The 26,916-nt window shown below is 53.5% G+C and overlaps 2 protein-coding genes across 5 annotated transcripts; both read left to right on the plus strand.

The window, feature by feature from the left end:
* The first annotated feature begins 181 nt into the window (after positions 1 to 181).
* Positions 182 to 19,629, plus strand: CD22 (CD22 molecule). 4 transcript variants are annotated; one of them, XM_054462149.1, is made up of 15 exons: positions 182 to 313; positions 1,479 to 1,520; positions 4,312 to 4,367; positions 4,846 to 5,217; positions 8,286 to 8,591; positions 10,039 to 10,305; positions 10,452 to 10,715; positions 13,227 to 13,484; positions 13,689 to 13,952; positions 14,048 to 14,311; positions 17,176 to 17,272; positions 17,398 to 17,473; positions 17,944 to 18,062; positions 18,494 to 18,578; positions 18,888 to 19,629. In XM_054462149.1, the coding sequence occupies exons 3-15, from the start codon at positions 4,334 to 4,336 to the stop codon at positions 19,017 to 19,019; spliced, it is 2,538 nt and encodes an 845-aa protein (XP_054318124.1). In that variant the 5' UTR covers positions 182 to 313; positions 1,479 to 1,520; positions 4,312 to 4,333; the 3' UTR covers positions 19,020 to 19,629. The 4 variants fall into 4 exon arrangements, with proteins under 4 accessions (XP_054318124.1, XP_054318125.1, XP_063513615.1 ...); XM_054462150.1 differs by lacking the exons at positions 182 to 313; positions 4,312 to 4,367 and having other exon boundaries at positions 1,486 to 1,520; positions 4,840 to 5,217; XM_063657545.1 differs by lacking the exons at positions 182 to 313; positions 4,312 to 4,367 and having other exon boundaries at positions 1,510 to 1,520; positions 4,593 to 5,217.
* Positions 19,630 to 20,019: 390 nt separating this feature from the next.
* On the plus strand, positions 20,020 to 25,412 carry FFAR1 (free fatty acid receptor 1). Its single transcript, XM_054464752.2, has 3 exons — positions 20,020 to 23,114; positions 23,473 to 24,924; positions 25,065 to 25,412. Exon 2 carries the CDS (start codon positions 23,820 to 23,822, stop codon positions 24,720 to 24,722), a length of 903 nt encoding a protein of 300 aa, XP_054320727.1. The 5' UTR covers positions 20,020 to 23,114; positions 23,473 to 23,819; the 3' UTR covers positions 24,723 to 24,924; positions 25,065 to 25,412.
* Positions 25,413 to 26,916: the final 1,504 nt, after the last annotated feature.

Here is a 26,916-nt window from a genome sequence, read left to right on the forward strand (position 1 = left end):
TGTTGACTAGCTGCACAGAGTTTTGCTATGTTGTTCAGATTGGTCTCAAACTTCTGGCCTTAAGTGATCCTCTTGCCTCACTCTCCCAAAGCGTATTACAGGCGTAAGTCACCACACCCAGCCCCATCGGTGCTTTTGGAAGAAGGTGTTCTTCCCTCTCTCTGTTTCCCTCCCTATGGCCAGGTGCCCATAGAGAGCAGTGGTGCTGGAGTGAAGACATCTCAGCGCATCCCTCTTCATCTGTAGGATGTGCATGGCTTCCACTGCTGGCTGTTCTGCTCCTGAGACACTCGCTGGCTACAAGATTATAAAGGTGATGAGGTTTCAGCCTAAAGACTCTCCATTCAATAACACTTCCTACAAGATATCTTTTTTGTTTTTTTGTTTTTTTGAGACAGGATCTGGCTCTGTCACCCAGGCTGGAGTGCAACAGCGTGATCTGCTCACAGCAACCTCAGCCTCTCGGGCTTAAGTGATTCTCCTGCCTTAGCCTCCTGAGTAGCTGGGACCACAGGCACCCGCCACCACACCCAGCTAATTTTTGGATTTTTTTTTTTTAGTAGAGATGGGGTTTCACTATATTGCCAAGCTGGTCTTGAACTCCTGAGCTCAGGCAATCCACCTGCCTTGGCCACGCAAAGCGCTAGGATTGCAGGCGTGAGCCACCACGCCCAGTCCTACAAGATATCTTTTCTTTTTCTTTCTTTCTTTCTTTTTTTTTTTGAGACAGAGTCTCACTCTGTCACCCAGGCTGGAGTGTAGTGGTGCGATCTCTTCTCACTGCAGCCTCTGCCTCCTGGGCTCAAGTGATTCTCCTGCCTCAGCCTCCTGAGTAGCTGGGACTACAGGCGCCTGCCAACACACTCAGCTTTTGTATTTTTAGTAGAGACGGAATTTCACCATGTTGGCCAGGCTGGTCTCAAACTCCTGACCTCAAGTGATTCACCCGCCTCAGCCTCCCAAAGTGTTGGGATTCCAGGCATGAGCCACCACGCCCGGCCGAGATATCTTTTTCCTCCTCAATATCTATGTGCTCCTCCCTCAACCCCTGGGCGCTTCAGTGTAGGTGGTCAGATTCCCCACCATTTATGCCTATGATGAAAAGAATGGAAATGGTTATAACTGGATGGTGTCACTAAACTACAAATACTTTCAGGTAGGCCTGTGCCTTTTTCAGCAGGCTGCAGTTCTGCTTGGCTTGAGTCATTCGCATTTCCTGAGAGCTGGGTAGAGGGGGAGTTGTGGAGGAGCCCGTTCTGAAACTGATCTGATATCGCAAACCCACACACTGAAAGGAAGAACTGCTCATACATATTCGAGTCTTCCGATCTGACTCCGAGCCCGCATCTCTTTTCCCCACTCCCCAGATCACGGTACTGCTTGGTCCCCCTCAGAGCCATAGAGAGGCAGGGGGTGTGGCCATGGAGGGGAAACCTCTGTCACCAGAGACTTTACTGTACTTCTCCTTTTTCTCTCAGATGCTGCCAGGGTCCCTGAAGAGGGAAGACACGCGGAAACAGGTAAAAACCATTTTGCTTTTATTTTGCATTCAACAAGCAAGTTATTATGGAACAGCAGTTATGGGCAAGGCATACCTCCCAGAGCTGGGAACACAGCGGGGACCTCCCTGGCTCTCTCTTACCAGTGTTACAACAGGTTGTAGACAGACCCCTGTCTTGAGCATCCTCCTTGCTAGGCCTGCTGAGTCTTCTGAGAGTAGGGTAGGTTATTGGATGCCCAGGAGGGAAGAAGGAGCCAGGGAGGTCGGCCCCGAGGTTCTGCAAGGCCCTCAACAGGCCTGGACTGGGGAGGTCTGGACAGCATGGCCCTGTCCTGAGCCTCTGTGCGTAATAACTGCGTCCCTAACCTCCACCCCACCCTCAGCCTTCCAATTCCCGGGCCTGGGGCCCTACTCCTGTGCTCCAGAGACTCCTGGAGCTCCTTGAGGCAGCACACAGCCCTGCTCTGGAGGCACCCATCTCCCACTCATGCTGGGATGCTCCAGCCCATCCCAGAGCAGGGTGTGGCTGGAGGGTGCTGGCAGAGGAGGGACAATGGCCTGGCTCCTGGAGGCAAGTGTTGGCTGCAGGGAACGGAGTCTAGTCCTTGCCACAGCCCTTGTTACCCCTTAGGTAACCTTAAGGGGATTTCAAAGAACACTGGCTCTGCAACCCTGCTAAGTTTTTTATGGAACATGTAAAATAGATCCCATGGCCAAAGAAGTATGGACAATGTATTATACTATATTCTAATCCCCATGTCTAGAGATTAATGGTGTAGATAGAGTTTACTAAAAGGTTTTCAAAGTCCTGCAGTAAAGAATCTTACTTAAGCCAGGTGCGGTGGCTCACGTCTGTCATCTCAGCACTTTGGGAGGCCAAGTTGGGGGATCACCTGAGGTCAGGAGTTTGAAACCAGCCTGGCCAACATGGTGAAACCCCATCTCTACTAAAACAAACAAACAAACAAACAAATCAGATGGGTGTGGTGGCACATGCCTATAGTCCCAGCTACTCAGGAGGCTGAGGCAGGAGAATCACTTGAACCCTGGAGGCAGAGGATGCAGTGAACTGAGATCACACCACTGCACTCCAGCCTGGGCAACAGAAGAATGAGACTCTGTCTCAAAAGAAAAAAAAGAATCTTACTTAACTCTTTAACCCTGCCTTTCTCAAGTGTATGTGACCTTGAAGACGTTTTTTGCATGTGACATGATGAGTACCTGCAGGGCTGATGTCAGCTCTGCCTGGGGAACCTGCCTCAGCTTCAGACCCTGCACCCCGAATACATTCTTAGGCCAGGCCAGACCCCCTTCCTGCTGTTGGCAAGCAGCTTAGCTTTCCCCACGCCCATGAACAGACACCCAGCAGCCCTTGGCATGAGCCATGTGGCCCGAGGAGATAGACAGAGAGAGGAACATTGATGCGTGGGAAATGTTGGCAGGTGAGTAGGAGGGGCTTGGGTTGGTGCTGAGACCGGAGACACACTCTGCTGTCACATCCTTCGGGGTCCCCGGGGGCCAGCATGGAGGGCCATGATCATGTAAATTGGGACTTAAATTTAACTCTATGTAAATATAACTCTATGCAGAGGTCAGGGTTGGTGGAGGACAAGCTCATTGCAGAGAAAGACAGAAAGACGGGCAACAGTTGCAGAACCTAACCCACAGATAGGTTTTGTTTGACCAGCTCTGTATATTCTTAGTTTACTTATTTTTTATTTTTTTGAGACAGGGTCTTGCCCTGTTGCCCAGGCTGGAGTGCAGTGGCATGATCTCGGCTCACTCCAACCTCTACTTCCCGGGTTCAAGCAATTCTCCTGCCTCAGCCTCCTGAGTATCTGGGATTACAGGTGTACGCTACCACACCTGGCTAATTTTTTGCATTTTTAGTAAAGATGGGGTTTTGCCATGTTGGCCAGGCTGGTCTTGAACTCCTGATCTCAAGTGATCTGCCTGCCTTGGCATCCCAAAGTATTGGGATTATAGGTGTGAGCCACTGCGCCTGGCTCACCCATACTTTGTTACTGGTTTTAGAACTCCTTTTTACCTGGTCTTTCAAACCAAGTTTTGACCATGTCTGTCCCTGAGTATAATCCTTGATGAGCAGCACCAGAGAGAGCTCCATGTTACCCGGGGCCTGGCATTCAAAGCACTCAGTGGTCTGGTGCCACTCAAAGCCTGCGAGCCAGGCAGGAAGTTTATAAAATTAGAGATGGATGAATGGATGGATGGGAAAAAGGAGGCAAGGGAGGAAGGAAGGAAGAAAGGAAGGAGTTCTAGGAAGAGAGAGAGGCTGCCCCCACAGGGCTCTCAGTTTGAAGGAGAGGCGCAGCATACTCAGAAAAAACTCCCGGCCGGGAGTGGTGGCTCACACCTGTAGTGCCAGCACTTTGGGAGGCCGAGGCTGGCAGATCACCTGAGATCAGGAGTTCAAGACCAGCCTGGCCAACATGGTGAAACCCCATCTCTACTGAAAATACAAAAATCAGCCAGGCGTGGTGGCACCTGCCTTTACCCAGCTACTTGGGAGGCTGAGGCCAGAGAAACACTTGAGCCTGGGAAGCAGAGGTTGCAGTGAGTGGAGATCACACTACTGCACTCTAGCCTGGGAGACAGAGCAAGACTCTGTCTCAAAAAAAAAAAAAAAGAAAGAACTCCGTGAGCATCCCAAATGCCACATCCCCGTAATGCAACTAGACCCGGTCCTCCTGGATCCAGGAGAAGGGTTGGAGCTCAGTGGGTGAGCAAGAAAAGCCACGTGGAAGAAGTAAGTGGCCAGGTGGCTCAAAGACAAACTCTCCCCTGCTCAGGCTTCCACCCAGACACGACACCATGCATCTCCTCGGCCCCTGGCTCCTGCTCCTGGGTAAGGACTGTGGCCTGGGCTAGTACTGGGGTTCTGGGATGTCAGTGGGCACTGGAGGAGGAGGAAAGACCCGGGCAGAGAGGTGTCAACATAGGGTAGGGTGGGGGCAGCAGTGTGTATAGATAAATGTACATACAAATATATATGTTTCCCATATATACATACACTTCTCTCATTGCATCCTGCTGTCTTTGTGTATTTCTGTATTTCTCCCACTATCTTCAGAGGGAATTCTTTAGTCTTTGGAAAGCTCTCTGATGGGTGCAGTGGCTCATGCCTGAAATCTCAGCACTTTGTGAAGCTGAGGTGGGAGGATCACTTGAGGTCAGGAGTTCAAGGCCAGCTTGGACAACATAGCAAGACCCCTATCTCTAAAAAGAATAAAAAATTAAACAAATTTTAAAATAAAGAATAATTTTTAAAAGAAGGCTCTCATGCCCCCTCAGTAATGCTTTCTGATCACTGTGGTGAGTTTTAGAATACTTGGCTTTCTCTGACTCAAGTAAATGGGCTTTTGAGCACCCTGAAACCCTCTACGCCTGGGAGGGGGCCTGCGTCTGGATCCCCTGCACCTACAGAGCCCTAGATGGTGCCCTGGAAAGCTTCATCCTGTTCCACAATCCTGAGTATAACAAGAACACCTCGAAGTTTGACGGGACCAGACTCTATGAAAGCACAAAGGATGGGGAGGTTCCTTCTGAGCAGAAAAGGGTGCAATTCCTGGGAGACAAGAGTAAGAACTGCACACTGAGTATCCACCCGGTGCACGTCAATGACAGTGGTCAGCTGGGGCTGAGAATGGAGTCCAAGACTGAGAAATGGATGGAACGAATACACCTCAATGTCTCTGGTAAGGCCTTCGGGGAGCGGGTCCTCTGCTCTAGGCAGGGGTGAGTGAGAGGCAGGAAATACCTGACTCCTGGCACAGAGCTCACAAACCGAGCTTCCTGCAGAGCTCAGGCAGGGGACGCCAGCGGATGACGATGGCGATGCAGCAGCACTAGACAGAGCTGCAGGACCTCGGATGTCCCATCTGACCCTCAGTTCCTGCCCCTCTGGGACCTGGATTCCAAAGTGGTCGGATCTTCTGATCTTTCTCTCTTTCTTTCTCACCATGTATTTTTCAGCTTTTGTGACAAACTCGTGTTTGGCCTTAGTACTGGAACCATCCAAGCACCGCATTCCTTTAGTGGGGTGGGTCTGCATGTAACCAGCCTCAGCTCTCCCCCAGGCTGGACCACCCCCTTCAGACAGCGGGGTCTGAAGCTGCATCGCTCACCCCAAACTTAGGGCTGCTCAGAGCTCCTTATAGAGGAAACCGGGTGTGGAACGGAGTAACCACACTCCTTAGGGCAGAGGCCCCAGACCTGTGTTTGATGGATCAAATCCACCTCTACATGTGCAGTGCAATAACTGAGCCTGTGTTATAAAAATCATAAAATGTTTGTTTTACTTTTTTTCCTCTTCTTTTCCCCTTCCCCTTCCTTTCCCTTTTTATGAGACAGGGTCTCGCACTGTCATCACCCAGGCTGGAGTGCAGTGGCACGATCTCAGCTCACTGCAGCCTTGATCTCCCGGGTTCAAGCAATCCTCCCACCTCCAAAGTAGCTAGGATCGCAGGTGCATGCCACTATGCCCAGCTAACTTTTTAATTTGTTGTAGAAATGGGTCTTGCTATGTTGCCCGGGCTGGTCTTGAACTCCTGGCCTCAAGCAATCTTCCTGCTTCAACCTCTCAAAGCATTGGGATTACAGGCATGAGTCACCGCACCCTGATCTTCTGATTTTTCAAGAGACGATGGAAATCTAGATTTTCCAGTGAAATCTCTCAGTGTGTTAATGTTCATGGCAAATTCTCATGAGCTCTTCAAGGTTAGATGACACTGTTGTCGAACCCCAAAGGCCAGGTTTGAGCTCCCGATGCGTAGTCAGCCAAACACTGACACATCAGTGCTTAGAAGCTGAGAAAGGATTATTTAATTTAGCCAAATCGAGGGGACAGAAGAGAGAAACTCTCAAATCTGACCTGACTTTGAGCGTTACTGGGGGCTTTTACGAGTAAAGTAAATTGTCAAAGCTGTTTTGCCCCTTGGCTCATCAAATTTCTGGATGTCATCAAGGAGGTCTGTGTGATCTAAGGATCATTGTTCTTTGAAAGAGAGACAAGTTCATTTATCTTGCAGGCAGCTGCCAGGGAGTCAGGATGTAAGTTAAACAATTATTAGTGAATTAGTGGTTACCCGCTACTGAAATGACCAAATGTAACTAATCATGCATGGAGGAAGGAAAGGACAAAGAGAAAAGAAAAGAAGTAAAACGATCATCTTATAATTTTTATAACATAGGTTCAGTTATAGCACTGCACATGTAGGGGTGGCTTTGACCCATCAAACACAGGTGTGGGGAGCCCCTGCCATAGGGAGTGTGGGCACTCTGTTCCACACCGTTTCCTGGGTGGGCAGTTCTGAGAAGCCTTAAGTTTGGGGTGAGCAATGCAACTTCAGACCCCGCTGTCTGAAGGAGGTGGTCCAGCCTTGGGGAGAGCTGAGGCTGGGTGCACACAGACCCACCCCACTAAAGGAATGCGGTGCTTGGATGGCTGCAATACTGAAGGAAGCCATGAAAGTAACACAAGTTTGTCAAAGCTGAAAAGTCCGTGAACTAAACTGATAAAATTCACTTAGAGGTGGTGGGAATAGGCCAGGCATGGTGGCTCACACCTGTAATCCCAGAACTTTGGGAGGCCGAGGCAGGCGGATCACGAGGTCAGGAGATCGAGACCATCCTGGCTAACACGGTGAAACCCTGTCTGTACTAAAAATGCAAAAAGTTAGCCAGGCGTGGTGGCGGGCGCCTGTGGTCCCAGCTACTTGGGAGGCTGAGACAGGAGAATGGCGTGAACCCGGAAGGTGGAGCTTGCAGTGAGCCGAGATCACGCCACTGCACTCCAGTCTGGGCGACAGAGCGAGACTCTGTCTCAAAAAAAAAAAAAAAAAAAGAAAAAGAGGTGGTGGGAATAGAACTTTGCAATCATTCAGAAAGCAGACATCCGGCAATGAGCATGAAAGAAGAGTAGATTACAGTTCCCAAGGAGGTTCAGTGTGGTCAAGGCCTTTCAGAGGGGATTTCGGGTGAGCGAAAGTGATTCAAAGTGGAGAAAAGCAGGACTGAGTTGGGTGCAGTGGTTCCCGCCTGTAACCCCAGCACTTTGGGAGGCTGAGGTCGGAGGATCGTTTGAGCCCAGGAGTTTGAGACCAGCCTGGGTAACATGGCAAGACCCTGTCTCTACAAAGTGTTTAAAAAACTAACTAGGTATGGTGGCACATGCCTGTAGTCCCAGTTACTCAGGGGGCTAAGGTGAGAGGATTGCTTGAGCCTAGGAGGTTGAGGCTACAGTGAGCTAGGATTGCGTGACTGCACTCCAGCCTGGGTGACAAAGCAAGACCCTGCCTCTAAAGAAAAAAAAGAGGCCGGGTGTCGTGGCTTACACCTGTAATCCCAGCACTTTGGGAGACCAAGGCGGGAGGATCACTTGAGGTCAGGAGTTCAAGACCAGCCTGGCCAACATGGTGAAACCCCGTATCTACTAGAAATACAAAAAATTAGCTGGGTGTGGTGGTGGGCACCTGTAATCCCAGCTACTTGGGAGGCTGAGGCAAGAGGATCACTTGAACTGGGGAGGTAGAGGTTACAGCGAGCCAAGATCGCACCACTGCACTCCAGCCTGGGTGACAGAGGGAAACTCCATCTCAAAAAACAAACAAACAAACAAACAAACAAAAAAAAGCAGGACTGGAGAGAGGTAGAATGAAGTGGCAAGGGGTTCCTGAGGGGTGATTTGGGACAGGACATCTAAAGCCAGGTGTACGCTCACGTCCTCAGTCCCTCAGGCTCCAGCATGGGCTCTGTTCTTTTGCAGAAAGGCCTTTTCCACCTCATATCCAGCTCCCTCCAGAAATTCAAGAGTCCCAGGAAGTCACTCTGACCTGCTTGCTGAATTTCTCCTGCTATGGGTATCCGATCCAATTGCAGTGGTTCCTAGAGGGGGTTCCAGTGGGGCAGGCTGCTGTCAACTCGACCTCCTTGGCCACCAAGTCTGTCTTCACCCGGAGCGAGCTCAAGTTCTCCCCACAGTGGAGTCACCATGGGAAGATTGTGACCTGCCAGCTTCACGATGCGGATGGGAAGTTCCTCTCCAATGACACGGTGCAGCTGAACGTGAAGCGTGAGTCTCCCCGACATGCCTGTGGGAAGGGCAAGATCTGTGTCGCCTTCTCCCCAGGGCAAGGCCTGTGTCACCTTCTCCCCAGGGCAAGGTCTGTGTTACCTTCTTCTCAGCCCCACAGGGGGCATGCACCCAGGGCACGGGGAAGCCTGCACAGACGGTGGCGTCCTCTAGCCCTGGTCACACTGCCTTGTCAGCCCCGGTGTTTCAGGAAAAAGATTTGCTCTAGCCTAACAGAATAAAATGATCCATCCTCAAGCCATGACATGAATTGGGGATTATCTGGTTAGGTCTTTTTGTTCCCCTCTTGGTGGGAATTTTTTTTGCATCGTTATCTTGTGCCTCATTCATTCAATAAATACGTATCATGAACCTACTAGGTACCAGGCCTTATTATGGCTGCCAATGGGGGTCATGGGGCGGTGGGCAGGGTGCAGCAGTGAGCAAAGCTCTTGCCCCACACGGAGCTGGCACTGCAGTGAAAGAGACAGACAACAAACGGATTAACAAAGAAATACAGAGCATGAGCCAAGACATTAGAATCTGGAACAAAGCAATGTTAACAAAGAAATATACAACACTATTGTAGGTAATGATATGTGTGTTAGGAAAAAAATAAGGCCGGGAGAGGTGAGTGATGGAGAGAGACCTCTCTAAGAAGGTGAGCACTTAGGCCAGGCATGGTGGCTCACGCCTGTAATCCTAGCACTTTGGAAGGCCGAGGCGGGCGGATCACAAGGTCAGGAGATCGAGACCATCCTGGCTAACATGGTGAAACCCCGTCTCTAGTAAAAATACAAAAAATTAGCCGGGCGTGGTGGCGGGCGCCTGTGGTCCCAGCTACTTGGGAGGCTGAGGCAGGAGAATGGCGTGAACCCGGGAGGCGGAGCTTGCAGTGAGCTGAGATCGCACCACTGCACTCCAGCCTGGGTGACAGAGCGAGACTCCATCTCAAAAAAAAAAAAAAAAAAAAAGAAGGTGAGCACTTAAGCTGACTGGAACGGAGGGAGTGGCTGAGGCCGGCAAATATTTTCGAGAGGAGGATTTCAGGGAAAGAGAAGAGCAGGTTCAAAGCTTTGAGGCAGGAGCTGGGTGGGAGGACCTCAGAGGCTGAAGTTCACTGCCCCTGAGGGCCACATGGTAGGACAGGATGCAGCAGATGGAGCAGGACTCTGGATCCCGAGGGCTGAGGTGAGGGTTTGGGCGTGGTTTCCAGCAGGATTGGCGAGGTCTGGTGGATGGTGTTAGGAACCCTGCGTGCTGCTGGTGGAGATCAACAAGTAGAGGAAGTGGGAGGGGGAAGCTGAGAGCCGAGTTAGGAGGCCGTGACCAACACCTGGGCGAAGGGACCGGCAGGCCACCACTTTGTCGGAATAAAAGCACTTTCCACACCCTCCGCCCTTGAGAATTCCCTGCCCCCTCCCCGACTGCCCCTCTGCTCCTCCAGACACCCCGAAGTTGAAGATCGAGGTCAATCCCAGTGATGCCATAGTGAGGGAGGGGGACTCTGTGACCATGAACTGCGAGGTCAGCAGCAGCAACCCGAAGTACACGACGGTATCCTGGCTCAAGGATGGGACCCCGCTGAAGAAGCAGAATGCACTCATGCTAACCCTGCAAGAAGTGACCAAGGACCAGAGTGGGAAGTACTGCTGTCAGGTCTCCAATGACGTGGGCCCGGGAAGGTCGGAAGAAGTGCTCCTGCAAGTGCAGCGTGAGCCCCTCAGAGCTGGGGATGGGCCAGGCAGGGAGGTAGCAGGGGTGGACCTGGAGAGGGGAGCCACGGGGGCTCTCGGGGCCATGTGCACAGGTTGGGGGTGCTCTCCTCACCCCTCCACCCGCCTCTGCCCCCTCTTCCAGATGTCCCGGAACCTTCCACGGTTCAGATCCTCCAGTCACCGGCTGTGGAGGGAAGTGAAGTCAAGTTTCTTTGCACATCACTGGCCAATCCTCTTCCAACAAATTACACGTGGTACCACAATGGGAAAGAAATGCAGGGAAGGACAGAGGAGAAATTCCACATCCCAAAGATCCTCCCCTGGCACGCTGGGACGTATTCCTGTGTGGCAGAAAACATTCTTGGTACTGGACAGAGGGGCCCGGGAGCTGAGCTGGATGTCCAGTGTGAGTAGCCACGGAGCCTCTGGTTCTAGGGAGAGAAGATGGACACAGGGAACGGAGAAGGCAGATGGGGTGCAGGGCATTCCGGGGTCCTGGAGTCAAGAGCAAGGAGCAGTCAGGGTCTCCTGACATGTAAACTTCTCAGGGCAAGGACTTTGTTGCTGTTCACAGCTTCACAGCTGCTGTCTCAGCTCCTGGCATAGGGCCTGGCTCATGGAGGGTGCTCGGTAGATGCCTGGGTTTTTTTTGTTGTTTTTTTTTGTTTTTGTTTTTGAGACGGAGTTCCCTCTGTCTCCCAGGCTGGAGTGCAGTGGCACAGTCTCGGCTCACTGCAAGCTCCGCCTTCCCGGGTTCACGCCATTCTCCTGTCTCAGCCTCCTGAGTAGCTGGGACTACAGGCGCCTGCCACCACGCCCGGCTAATTATTTGTACTTTTAGTAGAGATGGGATTTCACCGTGTTAGCCAGGATGGTCTCGATCTCCTGACCTCGTGATCCACCCGCCTCAGCCTCCCAAAGTGCTGGGATTAGAGGCGTGAGCCACCGCGCCCGGCCTGTAGATGCTTGTTGAATGAATGAGGCCAGGTGCAGTGGCTCACGCCTGCAATCCCAGCTCTTTAGGAGGCTGAGGCAGGAGGGTCTCTTGAACCCAGGAGTTTGAAACCAGCCTGGGCCACACAGCGAGATACCATCTCTACAAAAAAATACAAAAATTAACTGAGCATGGTGGTGCGTGCCTGTGGTCCCAGCTACTGGGGAGGCTGAGGAGGGAGAATCACTTGAGCCCAGGAGGTGAAGGCTGCAGACAGAGCTATGTTCCTGCTACTGCACTCCAGCCTGGGTAACAGAGCAAGACCTGGGTCTCAAAAAGAAAAAGAAAATGCCGGGACTGGGATTATAGGTGTGAGCTGGGCACAGTGGCTCACACTTGTAATCCCAGCACTTTGGGAGGCCAAGGCGGGCAGCTCGCTTGAGGCCAGGAGTTCAAGCCCCGCCTGGGCAACATGGCAAAACCCCATCTCTACAAAAAAATTAGCCTGGCATGGTCATGCATGCCTGTAGTCTCAGCTACCCAGGAGGCTGAGGTGGGAGGATCACCTGAGCCTGGAAGTTGAGGCTGCAGTGAGCCTGTGATCATGCCACTGCACTCCAGCCTGGGTGACTGAGTGAGACCTTGTCTCAGAAGAAAGAATGGATTGGCCAGGCACAGTGGCTTATGCCTGTAATCCTAGCACTTTGGGAAGCCAAGGTGGGTGGATCACATGAGCTCAGGAGTTCGAGACCAGCCTGGCCAACATGTTGAAACCCTGTCTTTACTAAAAATACAACAGATTAGCCGGGCATGGTGGTGGGCACCTGAAATTCCAGCTACCCAGGAGGCTGAGGCAGGAGAATCGCTTGAACCCAGGAGGCAGAGGTTGCAGTGAGCTGAGATCATGTCACTGCACCCTAGCCTGGGGGATAGAGTGAGACTCTGTCTCCAAAAAGAAAGAATAATTAACTGCAAGATACCAGGACTCCATGAGGGACGCAGAGACTTAGTGTCCCTAGGCGGTGGCTGAGTCTTGAAAGAGGTCTTGAAATTTTTAACGAGAACTGGGGCAAACTGTCTCATTACCTCTCCATTGTGAGACCCTCTTTAACACAGTGAATCTTGTTACCATGTAGAGCACAGGACAAAAAGAACACATAAGCTTGATCCTTGGACCCTGAGATGTCATATGTGCTAACGGGACAGGGGTGTCCAAATCCTGAGCATCTCAGACAGCTGGATGCGCGACCACAGCAGCCGCAGCGATGTTTGTGGAGTGTTTGCCACACGCCACACTCTGCTCTAAGGGCGTCATCTCATTTCCTTCTTGAAACAATTCCCAGGAGGTTAGGAGCTCTCAGGACTCACCCCCCACCCACCCCCCACTGCCTCTTGTTTTTGAGATGGAGTCTCCCTCTGATGCCCAGGCTGGAGTGCAGTGGCTTGATCTCGGCTCACTGCAACCTCCACCTCCCGGGTTCAAGTGATTCGCTTGCCTTAACCTCCTGAGTAGCTGGGACTACAGACATGCACCACCATGCATAGCTAATTTTTAAAATTTTTAGTAGAGACAGGGTTTTGCTGTGTTGGCAAGGCTGGTCTTGAACTCCTGACCTCAGGTGATCCGCCCGCCTCCGCCTCCCAAAGTGCTGAGATTACCAGCGTGAGCCACTACGCCTGGCCTCAGGACCCCATTTGACAGACGCGTAAACTGAGACCCACAGCCCATGCCCATGCACCTCTCGGCAGCCGTCTGGCTTCAGCGCTGTGCCCTGAACCCCTGCACCAAACCACAGCCAGGCCAGAGAGCCAGGGCAGGGTTTCTGTTCTCACACAGATGCAGGAAGGATGCACAAGCCCCCTTTGATTAATTTAGGACCTGTGCAGATGCCCGGGACAGGTAGCGGGAGAAGAAACAGCAGGAGGGAAGGGGTACTATGGACAGCTGGCTTTTCTTTACTCACCTCTCCAGTTTTCTTCCAGATCCTCCCAAGAAGGTGATCACGGTGATTCAAAACCCCACGCCAATTCGAGAAGGAGACACGGTGACCCTTTCCTGTAACTACAATTCCAGTAACCCCCGTGTTACCCGGTATGAATGGAAACCCCGCAGCACCTGGGAGGAGCCATCGCTTGGGGTGCTGAAGATCCAAAACGTTGGCTGGGACAACACAACCATCGCCTGCGCAGCTTGTAACAGTTGGTGCTCGTGGGCCTCCCCTGTCGCCCTGAATGTCCACTGTGAGTCCCTGGGCTAGGTAGGGGGATCTGGGAGGTGGCCCGGCTGGGATGAGGGGATGAAGGCAACGAGGCCGGAGCCTGGGCCAGTGTCTTCAACAGAATTGAGGGACAGGAGCTCAGCCTCAGGTCCTAGGGGAGGGGAGGCCTGGGGACAGCAAAAGGGACAGGGAGTGGAGAGATCAGCTTGGGACCCTTGCCCTCCAGATGCCCCCCGAGATGTGAGGGTCCGGAAAATCAAGCCCCTTTCCGAGATTCACTCTGGGAACTCGGTCAGCCTCCAATGTGACTTCTCAAGCAGCCACCCCAAAGAAGTCCAGTTCTTCTGGGAGAAAAATGGCAGCCTTCTGGGGAAAGAAAGCCAGCTGAATTTTGACTCCATCTCCCCAGAAGATGCTGGGAGTTACAGCTGCTGGGTGAACAACTCCATAGGACAGACGGCGTCCAAGGCCTGGACACTCAAAGTGCTGTGTGAGTGAGGGCCGGAGGCTGGGAGTGGAGCAGAGCGGGGACCAGTGGCCTGCCTGGTAGTGACTTCACGCCCCCTCCCCCTGCCCGCCATGCAGATGCACCCAGGAGGCTGCGTGTGTTCATGAGCCCGGGGGACCAAGTGATGGAGGGGAAGAGTGCAACCCTGACCTGTGAGAGTGACGCCAACCCTCCCGTCTCCCACTACACCTGGTTTGACTGGAATAACCGAAGCCTCCCCTACCACAGCCAGAAGCTGAGATTGGAGCCGGTGAAGGTCCAGCACTCGGGTGCCTACTGGTGCCAGGGGACCAACAGTGTGGGCAAGGGCCATTCTCCTCTCAGCACCCTCACCGTCTACTGTAAGGCCTCTTCCTGCTCTTGTTCTTCTTGGGGGTGGTCAGTCCTCCCTTCCTTCCTTCCTTCCTTTCTCTCTTTCTTTTCCTCTTCCTCTTCTTCCCCTCCTCCTCCTCTTCCTCCTCCTTCTTCTTCTGCTTTCTCCTCCTCCTCCTCCTCCTCTTTCTTCTCCTTCTCTTTCCTTCTTCTTCTTCTTATAGAGACAAGGTCTTACTCTGTCTCCCAGGCTGGAGTGCAGTGGCATAATGACACCTCACTGCAGCCTCCAATTCCTGGGCTCAAGCAATCCTTTCGCCTCAGCCTCCTGAGTAGCTGGGACTATAGACATGCACCACCATATCCGGCTAATTTTTACATTTTTGTAGAGGGGTCTTACTATGTTGTAGTATTTTACTATTTTGTAGAGGGGTCTTACTATGTTGACCAGGCTGGTTTCAAACTCCTGACCTCAAGTGACCCTTCTGCCTCAGCTTCCCAAAGCCCTGGGATTGGAGCCATGAGCCACTGTGCCTCTCCCTATTTCCTCTCAGGCTCCTCTCTGGCCCTGTCTGCTCCTGTGACTTCCCGAAAAGCCTTCCAGACCAGCTGGCCCCTTCTTCCCCACCTCACTGTCCCCTTTCCCATTCACACCCCTTGCTCCAGGCCATCTGCCACTGTGCTGGCATCATCTTGTCCTGCGTCACCAGTCTCTCTTTTTCTACCTCCCCTGCAGTCTCTCCTGCCTCCCTCTAGGGGGTCCCCTCTTAGGCTGCTCCACCTTCCAGAAGTTCTGAGCTCCTACTGGGTCCCTGTAGGGGACCCAGACTCTCTCTCTCTGACTACTCTGTCTCTCTCAGCCCTGACAGGCTCCTTGTTTTTATCTTTTAAAACATAAATGCTTTTTTTTTTTTTTTTTTTGAGACGGAGTCTCGATCTGTCACCCAGGCTGGAGTGCAGTGGCGCGATCTCGGCTCACTGCAAGCTCCGCCTCCCGGGTTCACGCCATTCTCCTGCCTCAGCTCCCCAAGTAGCTGGGAATACAGGCGCCTGCCACCACGCCCGGCTAATTTTTTGTATTTTTAGTAGAGACGGGGTTTCACCGTGGTCTCAATCTCCTGACCTCATGATCCGCTTGCCTCGGCCTCCCAAAGTGTTGGGATTACAGGCGTGAGCCACCGCACCCGGCCGAATTTTTTTTTTTTTTTTTTTTTTGAGACAGGGTCTCACCCTGTTGCACAGGTTGGAGTGCAGTGGCACAATCTCAGCTCCTGCAGCCTCGACCCCCTAGGCTCAAGTGATACTCCTGTCTCGGCCTCCACAGTAGTAAACTTGAGTGGTTTTTAAACAGTTCATACAAGCACCTGGTAAAAAAATAAAATGTAAGCATGAAAGGGTAAATAGTGGAAAGACAGATGCGGCTTACTCTTGATCCCCGAGAACTCTCATCCCCACCAAAGGTCCTCACTGCACACAGTCTTCCCAACTCCTCCAGGGGTATTTTTCACGTGCACAATTCACACACAGAGGTCTGTGCCTATACACCCTTCCTCATGACACAGACGAGGCAGAGCTCACACTTTGCCCGGGAATTTTCTTTGCTGTTTTCCATGTAATAATACTGTTTGGACATTGTTCTGTATCTATGCATACACAGAGTGTCTAAAGTCTGGAGGCTGGGCATGGTGGTTCATGCCTGTAATCCCAACACTTTGAGAGGCCGAGGTGGGAGGATCACTTGAGCTCAGGAGTTCGAGACCAGCCTGGGCAACATAGCCCATACCTCATAGCAAGATCTCATCTCTACAAAAAATACCAAAAAAATTTTAAAAACAAACAAACAAAACAATAACAACAACAAAAAAGAGTCTGGAAGCATAGGGAACATAATTAATTTATTGTACTTTTTCAGATTAATTGGAAACATGGCCTTAAATTGAGGGAACCTGACCAGGCACAGTGGCTCACGCCTGTAATCCCAGCACTTTGGGAGGCCAAAGTGGGTGGCCACAAGCACTTTGGGAGGCCACAAGGTGGATGGATCACTTGAGGCCAGGAGTTCCAGACCAGCCTGGCCAATGGTGAAACCGCATCTCTACTAAAAATACAAAAATTAGCTGGGTGTGGTGGTGCGCACCCGTAGTCCCAACTACTTGAGAAGCTGAGGCAGGAGAATCGCTTGAACCTGGGAGGCGGAGGTTGCAGTGAGCCAAGATCTCACCACTGCGCTCCAGCCTGGGTGAAAGAGCGAGACTCTGTCTCAATCAATCAATCAGTCAATCTAGGGAACCATACCAGCAAGGCCGAAGGCCAAAGGAAAACATCTGAAACATGTTCTCTGGAAATGTAACAGACACATCCCATCGTATAAAACCATTGTTCCCTGGTTGTCCCCTTTGCAGACAGCCTGAGGGCCTCCTCTTTTTCCTGGGGCCATGGATTCCTCGTGTATGAAGGTTGCATACATCCTCCTCTCAGTGCCCTCTCCAGGGCCTAGGTCTGCAGCCTCTTGTTTTGGGCACGCCTGCAAGGACAGTTGCAAGATGCATTCCCATGTGGAATTGCTGGGTGGAAGACAGGTGCACTTTCAGAGCTGATCACACAGCTATACTGCCGTGAAGAGCTGCACCCATTTATGCGGGTGCGGGTCACAGGCTCTGGGCGTGCCACGTCTGTGGGAAAAGAAGCTCCTCAGGAGAATTAGTGCCTTATTCCTAAAGGGAGGCCCAGAGCAAGCAGGAGCCATTGTCACCCTCTTCCTCTGCACCCCTGTATGCATGCAGGGAGACGGACGAGTCTGGCTGCAGAGAGTAGTCCAGGATGCCTTCCAGGCAAAGGCTGCCAGGGAGAGCTGGCCCCTCAGTTGATTAAGGTCTCTCCTTTCTCCACCCAGATAGCCCAGAGACCATCGGCAGGCGAGTGGCTGTGGGACTCGGGTCCTGCCTGGCCATCCTCATCCTGGCAATCTGTGGGTTCAAGCTCCAGCGACGGTGAGCTCCTGCCACCCCCTACCACCTCCTCTCTCCTTTGGCAGAGGCCCGTGTCCAGTTGCTCCATCTCGAAGCCTCCAGCCTGTGGAGTCCCTGAGCCTCACACATGTGCCTTTATTTCTCAGTTGGAAGAGGACACAGAGCCAGCAGGGGCTTCAGGAGAATTCCAGTGGCCAGAGCTTCTTTGTGAGGAATAAAAAGGTAGGATGGGGCTGGGCACGGTGGCTCATGCCTGTAATCCCAGCACTTTGGGAAAGTGAGGCAGGTGGACCACCTGAGGTCAGGAGTTCGAGACCAGCGTAGCCAACATGGTGAAACCCTGTCTCTACAAAAAATATTTTAAAAATTAGCCAGGCATGGTGGTGCATGCCTGTAATTCCAGCTACTCGGGAGGCTGAGGCAGGAGAATCGCTTGAACCTGGGAGGCAGAGGTTGCAGTGAGCCAAGATCGCACCATTGCACTCCAGCCTGGGCGACAGACTGAGACTCTGCCTCAAAAAAAAAAAAAAAAAAAAGGGTAGGCATGAGGCAGACTGTGAAGCTGAGTGGGGAAACAAGGTGAAGGAAGGGGATAAAATGTCCTCTGAGGAGACCTGGGCTGTCAGAGGCCAGGGAAGGGGATGAGGGTTGGGGAACAGGTGGTTAGCACTTCACCCTCGTCTCCCTCCCAGGTTAGAAGGGCCCCCCTCTCTGAAGGCCCCCACTCCCTGGGATGCTACAATCCAATGATGGAAGATGGCATTAGCTACGCCACCCTGCGCTTTCCCGAGACGAACATACCACGAACTGGGTACTGAGGGTACCAGGAGGGTGACCCTGCACCCTGGGAGGGAGGCGGGAGGAAAAGCTCTTGTCCCGCCTGCCCTCTTTGTGCCAGGCCCATGCCAGGCACCCTGATACATGCACTGCCTCATTCCCGCTCGGCAACAAGCCTCTGGGTAAGGGCCAGTCTCCGGAAGTGGACCTGCTCCTTCAAGTCAGCAGCACACATGCCCAGTCCGTTCTTATCACAAAGGTCAAGACCTCGTGATACACACCCACACCTACTCCCTCCACGCACATTTGCACGAGCTCCTACTGTGAGCTTTGGGCACTGGGGAGGCCACAGGTTTTACATAAGGGGCTGAGGTTGGGGTGCTGTTGGGGGCTCTGGGTGTTGAGAGGCAGGAGAGTTCCTGGGAGATGCTTCATGCATGGTCGTCTATCTGCCCTGTCTCTCAGAGATGCAGAGACCTCAGAGATGCAGAGACCTCCCCCAGACTGCGATGACACGGTCACTTATTCAGTGTTGCACAAGCGCCAGGTGGTAAGGAGGGTGGGGCTGTGGAAGGCTGGGGACGGGGCCTGGCCTCAGCGGTGGGTCCCACATAGGAAGGACTTGGGTAGGCATCCGTGGTAGCAGAGGCTGGGTGTTGGAGACGGTTGCTCCGGCAGAGCTGGTCAGAGCCAGGCAGGTACCTCCAGGTCCTGGATGCCGGCCACAGCCAGTTTCCTGAAACGAGGATGCCCCCCTGGGCTTTTGGACCCCCGGGTGGAATGAAGGAGAGAATGCAGAGAAAAGCAGCGGTGGAGGCTGGTGACTGGGGTCAGGCTGACCACCATGTGGTTTTCTCAGGGCGACTATGAGAACGTCATTCCAGATTTTCCAGAAGATGAGGGGATTCATTATTCAGAGCTGATTCAGTTTGGGGTCGGGGAGCGGCCTCAGGCACAAGAAAATGTGGACTATGTGATCCTCAAGCGCTGACACCGGATGGGCTGCGGCGGAGGCTCTGGGGGCAGCGGGGGCCAGGGAAGTCCCAGAGTTTCCCCAGACACCACCACACGGCTTCCTCCTGCTCACATGTGCACACACACACACTCACTGCAGAGAACCTTGTGCCTGGCTCAGAGCCAGTCTTTTCGGTGAGGGTAACCCCAAACCTCCAAAACTCCTGCTCCCGTTCTGTTCCATTCTCCTTGCTACCCAGAAATCCATCTAAATACCTGCCCTGACATGCACATCTCCCCCTACCCCCACCACAGCCACTGGCCACCCCCACCCCCAGCTGCTTGTGTTCCTCCTGGGATCTGCTCGTCATCATTTTTCCTTCCCTTCTGCATCTCTCTGGCCCCCTACCCCCAATCTGACATCCCCACTCACGAATATTATGCCCAGTTTCTGCCACTGGGGGAAAGCAGTAGGAAGGGGCCTAGTCCCGGCCTGGCTTCTCCTCTGGAAGTGAGGCATTGCACGGGGAGGCATACGTAACAGCGGCCCCTTGACTCCGGGGACTCCGGGTTTGAGATGGACACACTGGTGTGGATTAACATGCCATGGAGACAGAGCTCACAATAAAAATGGCTCAGATGCCACTTCAGAGAACCAGTGAACTCTTTTCAGTCTGTGGAGTCGGAGTGGGGATGAGGAGAGGGGAAAGTCTTCATGGGGTCTGAGGGGAAGGAAATGGAGTCACAGTGGTTTAGTGATCAAACCGGCAGATTAGAGAGTCTGGTGTCTTGTTAGGAAAGGCATACTGGCTTTGCAGGCAGACAAGCGTGAGAGCTTGAATCTTGATTCTTCGGCTTAACTAGCCCGGTGATCTTGGCAGGGCTCACCAGCTTGCCTGAGTCTCGGCTTCTCCATCTGTAAAGTGGAGAGGGAAAGGCCACTGCCTGCCACGCAGGTGGCCCACGATAGGAAGTGCGGCATCGTCTTATATATGCTGGAGCCACATTGAGACCCAGTACAGAAGCCGAAAGTCCCCCAGAAAACAAACCTCCATCCTTTATTTGCATTTTTCGAAGAATGTGAAAAGGGGAAGCCGATTCAAAACAGCTCTTCCCAAAAGTGACACTACCCAGTTCTTGCACAACCCATAGCTGCCAGAGAAAGTCTTGAAGACCAGCCACCCTGAGAAACCTCACAGCTTTTCTGTCATTCGAGGTCCTCTGCACCCGTTCTCTAATACTGTTCACTGATTCAGACTTTCCAGTTAGGTGCCCCAGCTCCCCTCTCCGCTTCTCGGGTTTGATCTTTCTCCACCCATTCACCTGCTTCTGCAAAGGGGCTAAAGCCCATTCTCCTCAGAGGGCAGGGGTGTGATTATCTGATCATCAAGGAGATTGGCTCCTGGCACGTGGCAGGTGTCCCCAAACTGCCACCTTCCTTTCCCACCCTCCTTTCCCTCCCATCTCTGCTCAGTACCTGGACGGTAACTCTAGGAATTATGGTTCAGGGAGGCCTTGATCTCCCCATCAATCCACTTTGTCCCTGGTTTGATTCTCGTGAGCACCATTAACTTTTCTGGAGGAAGGTGAGGCTTTAAGAACTGTTTAAAGGCCAGGCATGGTGGATCACGCCTGTAATCACAGCACTCTGGGAGGCCAAGGTGGGCAGATCACCTGAGGTCAGGAGTTCAAGACCAGCCTAGCCAACATGGCAAAATCCTGTCTCTACCAAAAATACAAAAATTAGCTGGGCCTGGTGGTTCACACCTGTAATCTCAGCTACTTGGGAGGCTGAGGCAGGAGAGTCGCTTGAACCTGGGAGGTGGAGGTAGTGGTGAGCCGAGATCACGCCACTGCACTCCAGCCTGGGCAACAGAGTGAGACTCCGTCTCAAAACAACAACAACAAAAACTGTTTAAATGAGACAGGGAGGGTGTTGGGGTGTCTGTGCCCAAAATGAGGTCTGATGTCATTCAACCCTTTCTTCATTCATTCGGCACACAGATACTGAGCACCTGGAAATGCACCCAGTACAGAGCCAGTTGTTAGGACAAAAAAAGATAAGGCATAGGACCAACCTTGGGGATCTCTAGTCTAGGGCTGCCAAGGGTTTTTAAGGCAAGATCCCCTGGAGGGAGCTGAGGCAGTCTTAAGCCTGAAGGGCCTGGCTCAAGCTCCCTGGCAACCATCGAGCGTCTTCCCCTTCCCACCCTGTCCCTCAGCACAGCTGCTGACATAAACCTACTACATGGCTGATTGACCATGAGATGTGGCCATCAATAGACATTGCTGAGGCGTGAAGAGCAGGTGAAGAGCAGGTGGCCAGGAAGCTGGGGGGCCAGGACTCCAGACGCAGGCCGCCTTCCACAACCCCAGCTCTCACAGTCCTCCCAGGGTCCAGACAATGGATCGTGCATTTAGGTTCCCAAACACCTGCTGTGCAACCTGTAGTAGACAAAGCAGACCAAAGCCTTTGCCCTCAGGAGGCCGGCATTCTAGCTCAGGAGCCAGCCAAGACGATGTCGATGTCGCACTGAAGAAAGACAACAGAAGTGAGATTCACAGGAGGGATCGGTGTGGCTGAGGCACCCGGGAAGGCCCTCGGAGGAGGTGACCTTGGGCAAAGATCCAGACGCCAGGTGGGTGGGGCCAAAGCAGAGAAGATCTGGAAAACCCAACGGCTCCCCGGGGCTTCGCTCTTGCTGTAGGAGGGGAAGCCGCATTGCTGTGGATTCTTCCTTCATTCTGTCCATTTCTCAGTTCCCAACAACACACTGAACAGTAGGAAGCCAGTTCTCCGCTCACAGTGGGCGCTGCACCCCAGGTGTGGCCCTCGAGAAAAAGGCAAGCATGGACCAATTTAGTGGCTCCGAGGTATGAAAAGCAGTGAGATGGTGTCTTTGAGGGAGTTAGTGATAGGCTGAGACCCCCTTACTGTTCCCCCTGAAGCCTGGTGACCGGAGCTGCCAGGAGGCCACACAGAGAGAGGTTTATGATGGGGGACCTGGAATTCAGAAGGGGCAGAGTGGTCAGGTGACCCACATATGCCTGAGAAAACTGATGTGGAGAGGCTGTATTGTCATTTGGAGGTAGGAAACAGAGACAGACAGACAGACAGACAGACACGGGCACAGTGAGAGACAGACAGAATCACACAGCAGAGCTGGCTTCTCACCGGCAGGCATGGGCACACCTGAGAGAGCGTCCAGAGGGGTTAGAAATCTTCCTTAGGTCCTCCTGGGAGGCTCAGGTGACCCCAGTGGGAAACATGAAAGGCTGGGAGGATTCCCAGGGCTGAGAGAAGGAAGCTACGCAGCCAGCCGGTGCCACATTCCCTGTGCCTCAGGAAGTGCCCCCCAATGTCCCCAGCCATGCACCCTGGGGGGAGTCAGCTTGGACATCTGTGCCACCCCTTGACAGGCAGAGTGAGGGCTACAACCTGGGTCTTCCAGTGCCAGGCAGCAGAGGCTGCCCCCGTCCCTTGCCTTCCTCCTCCCGCTCCTTCCTCCAGCCCTAGGAAGGTCGGAAGCTACCACCTTGGAGCTAGAGGGGAAGCAGAGGGAGAACAGAGGGTCCCTCCTCGCAAAAACTAAAACAAGCCCACAGCCTGTGCAGAACCACACCTGGGTGTGATCACTCCTTACCCCACACACCCACTGCCACTTGGAGATGGCTTCATGGCTGCAGTCCCAGGGCACCCTGTGTTGTCAGGGGTGAGCCAGCGAGGCCCGGGGCCTGCCCAGGGGTGCATCGAGGGTGGAGAAGACCTGGCCCCAGCGCAGGTATGAACAGGCAGGAGGGCTAGGGAGGGAATAGCTCTGGGTTGTGGCCGAGCCCCCGAGCCCTGCTCTTGAGAGGCACTGGCTACACACCTGGCCCCTACCCAGATAGGACCCCGATTCCTCCCTGGCCCCTCTGTGTTCCTGCATCTTCCCAGCCCCTCACCTCCTCCGGTGTGGCCTCACCTCCAGTCAGGATGCCCCATTAGCTGCTCACCCAAGCTGCTAGAACCTCAGGCTAATGGCCCTGCCACCTGCCCTCCTCCCCTTCCGGCTCACTGCCCATTCCGGGCATCCTCCGTCAGCCCGCTGAGGGGACTGCTGAGCCTCAGAGACATCTGGCAGCACCGGAGGTGGGTCCCTCTCTCTGTGTGTCCTCTCTTCACCTGACTGTTCCCCAGACCCCCAGACCCCCTGCCCAGGTGGCCCCTGAGATCTGCTAAGCTCAACCGTGACACGGATGGGGCCTAGCTGACCCTTGGGCTCTCCCTGGGGGACCCCCTTTTCCTGCCCCTGGCCACACCCTCACCTCATCTACACCCTTCTTCCTCCCCACTGCTCCTCTGGCTTTCCACTGTTGGGGAGCATCTCCTGCCTTGCCAGGGAACCGGGGAGGGCAGTGGGCTCAGAAGTCAAACTCCCATTCCCAGGGAAGGCTCAGGCTGTGGGCCCAGCCCTGTTCTGAATTCTCTCCACCCCTCTTCCCCACAGAGTCTCAGAAATCGAGAAGCCTTCTTCCTCTGGGACCTGCGCACCACATCCTATCTCCTGTGACACTGCAGGAGCTTCCCTGGTTTTAAGAGGTGATATGGTGGAGAGAAAGCACAGGTCTGGGGGCCACAGGTCCTGGCTTCTCATCCAGGCTCCGCTGCTCCCTGACTGCTGCCTTTCTCTGTGGGCCTCCGTTTCCTCTGTGATCCCACCAGGCGAATTGTAATCCTCCACACAGGGCTGGAACCCGCGACTGATCTCAGGAACCCCTCCTCTCCGGGGCCCCAAGATCTGAGGACAGGGAGCCAGTTGCACACAGGAGCCGTGCAGGCCAGGACGGCGGCCCCATGGACCTGCCCCCGCAGCTCTCCTTCGGCCTCTATGTGGCCGCCTTTGCGCTGGGCTTCCCGCTCAACGTCCTGGCCATCCGAGGCGCGACGGCCCACGCCCGGCTCCGTCTCACCCCTAGCCTGGTTTACGCCCTGAACCTGGGCTGCTCCGACCTGCTGCTGACAGTCTCCCTGCCCCTGAAGGCGGTGGAGGCGCTAGCCTCGGGGGCCTGGCCTCTGCCGGCCTCGCTGTGCCCCGTCTTCGCGGTGGCCCACTTCTTTCCACTCTATGCCGGCGGGGGCTTCCTGGCCGCCCTGAGTGCAGGCCGCTACCTGGGAGCAGCCTTCCCCTTGGGCTACCAAGCCTTCCGGAGGCCGTGCTATTCCTGGGGGGTGTGCGCGGCCATCTGGGCCCTCGTCCTGTGTCACCTGGGTCTGGTCTTTGTGTTGGAGGCTCCGGGAGGCTGGCTGGACCACAGCAACACTTCCCTGGGCATCAACACACCGGTCAACGGCTCTCCGGTCTGCCTGGAGGCCTGGGACCCGGCCTCTGCCGGCCCGGCCCGCTTCAGCCTCTCTCTCCTGCTCTTTTTTCTGCCCTTGGCCATCACAGCCTTCTGCTACGTGGGCTGCCTCCGGGCACTGGCCCACTCCGGCCTGACGCACAGGCGGAAGCTGAGGGCCGCCTGGGTGGCCGGCGGGGCCCTCCTCACGCTGCTGCTCTGCGTGGGACCCTACAACGCCTCCAACGTGGCCAACTTCCTGTACCCCAATCTGGGAGGCTCCTGGCGGAAGCTGGGGCTCATCACGGGTGCCTGGAGTGTGGTGCTTAATCCGCTGGTGACCGGTTACTTGGGAAGGGGTCCTGGCCTGAAGACAGTGTGTGCGGCAAGAACGCAAGGGGGCAAGTCCCAGAAGTAACGCCATTGCTCGGGGGAAGGAGCATGGGGCAGGAGGGCCCGGCTGCTTCTCCAGGCCCCTGTGCGGGGCTGCTTCAGAGGAACTGCAGGGCAGCCTGGCCCGGAGGCCTCCGTGGAGCCACTCAAGCGGAGAGCGGTGCCTGCTGAGGGCAGCACCCCAGTCAAGAGAGGAGCACAGAGCCAGAGCAAGCTGGCAGGGGGAGGTAAGTCTGCCCCTGCACGTGTCGGCCCCCTTCCTCGCCTATCTTTCTGTCCCCTCTGCACGTCCTCACGTCTTCAGTGGGCCGCGAGCAGAGGCCTTGTACTTACGGGAAGGAGGAGGCAGTCTGTTTCTGACCCACAGGAACTGCCACTCCGGGGATGCACTTGAGGACACGCTACTCTGAAATCAGTTCCCAGGAGAGAACATTTGATTTCCGAGTACGAGAGGAGGCAGGAGGCAGGATAATGATGCTGTTATACCACGTGAAACTCGCAAGGGGGCAGCCTTGGAGCTTGGAACGGAGGCTGGCAGGAAAAGATGCTTCAGCCGGGGAGGGAAAATGCAAGGTTCCGCAGTGATGCGCAAAGGCCACGCAGTTGACTCTTGAACAACGTGGGGATGGGGTGCCGGATCCCCACGCAGTGGAAAATCTGTGCATGACTTTGACTCCCCCAAAGTTCAACTACTAATAGCCTACTGTTGACCAAAAGCTTTACCCAGTATATAAACAATTAAGACATATCTGAAGCCAGGCACAGTGGCTTATGCCTGTAATCCCAGCACTTAAGGAGGCCGAGGCGGGAAGACTGCTTGAAGCCAGGAGTTCAAGACCAGCCTGGGCGACATAGTGAGACCCCACCTCTACAAATAATAAAAATAAAAATAATTAGCTGGGCGTGGTGGTGAGTGCCTGTAGTCCCAGCTACTCAGGAGTCTGAGGTGGGAGGATCGCTTGAGCCCAGGATCGAGGCTGCAATGCCATGATCGCACCACTGCACTCCAGCCTGGGTGACAGAGCAAGATCCTGTCTCTGGGAAAAAAAGAAAAAAGACATATTTTGTATGTTATATGTATTATGTACTGTATTCTTACAATAAAGTAAGCTAAAGAAAAGTACATATTACTGAAAACATTACTAGAAACAGAAAATACCTTCACAGCACTGTGCTGTATTTATCAATACCGTAAGTTTATGTTGTCTGTTTATAAGAGAAGTTGTCTGTCTGAAGTGGCAGTAACCACAGCTGCAGATCTCAATCTGTGGTAGATATCAAGCAGTTCAACCCTTTTTTGTAATGTCATGACTTTTCTTTGCTTCTTGGAAGCAGCTCTGGCATCACTAGTGGCCCCGCATATGGGGTCCAAGGGGTTATTCAAAGTTTACGGTATTGCATTAAACATGGTGAAACATATGCAATGACTACGAAAGATCACTTTTTACTTCTATACACAATGTACTGGCGAGAACTGCTCACCAGGAGATGATTAGCTTCACGTGGTGTTTGAAGCAGATAACTCAACAGTTGAGCTCACGGAGAAAGCACAAGAGGTGGCTATGAAATTATTATAGGAGTACAGTATATCTACAGTAAATATGCACTTATGACTTTAATACTGCACATCTTTATGTTTGCTTGCATTTCTCTTGACTTCAAATGGCATCGAATAGAGTTTGTGTTTGCATGAGTATATTTTTGATAAATTTTAACTTTTTTGTTTTGTTTTGTTTTTAGACAGAGTCTTGCTCTGTCTCCCAGGCTGGAGTGCAATGGTGTGATCTTGGCTCACTGCAACCTCCGCCTCCCGGGTTCAAGCAATTCTCCTGCCTCGGCATCCCAAGTAGCGGGGATTACAGGCATCTACCACCACACCTGGCTAATTTTTTGTATTTTAAGTAGGATGGCGTTTCGCCATGTTGGCCAGGCTGGTCTCGAACCCCTGACCTCAGTTGACCCACCCGCTTCGGCCTCCCAAAGTGCTGGGATTACAGGCGTGAACCACGGTACACTGACAATTTTAACTTTCTATAAGAGATTTGCCCAGCCTGGGCAACATGGCGAAACCCTGTCTTTACCAAAAATACAAAAAAATTAGCTGGGCATGGTGGCGTGTGCCTGTAGTCCCAGCTACTTGGGAGGCTGAGGTGGAAGGACGGTTTGAGCCTGGGAGGCGGAGGTTGCAGTGAGCCGAGATCACGTCATTGCACTCCAGC

This window comes from Pongo pygmaeus, chromosome 20, assembly GCF_028885625.2.
Source record: "Pongo pygmaeus isolate AG05252 chromosome 20, NHGRI_mPonPyg2-v2.0_pri, whole genome shotgun sequence".
NCBI lineage: Eukaryota > Metazoa > Chordata > Mammalia > Primates > Hominidae > Pongo > Pongo pygmaeus.

Coding starts and splice junctions, on each gene's coding strand:
- CD22 (XM_054462149.1), top strand. CDS start 4,334: ATGCATCTCCTCGGCCCCTGGCTCCTGCTCCTGG. Junction 10,716..13,226: donor AGCTGAGCTGGATGTCCAGT/GTGAGTAGCCAC, acceptor GTTTTCTTCCAG/ATCCTCCCAAGAAGGTGATC. Junction 17,474..17,943: donor TCTTTGTGAGGAATAAAAAG/GTAGGATGGGGC, acceptor TCTCCCTCCCAG/GTTAGAAGGGCCCCCCTCTC.
- FFAR1 (XM_054464752.2), top strand. CDS start 23,820: ATGGACCTGCCCCCGCAGCTCTCCTTCGGCCTCTATGTGGCCGCCTTT.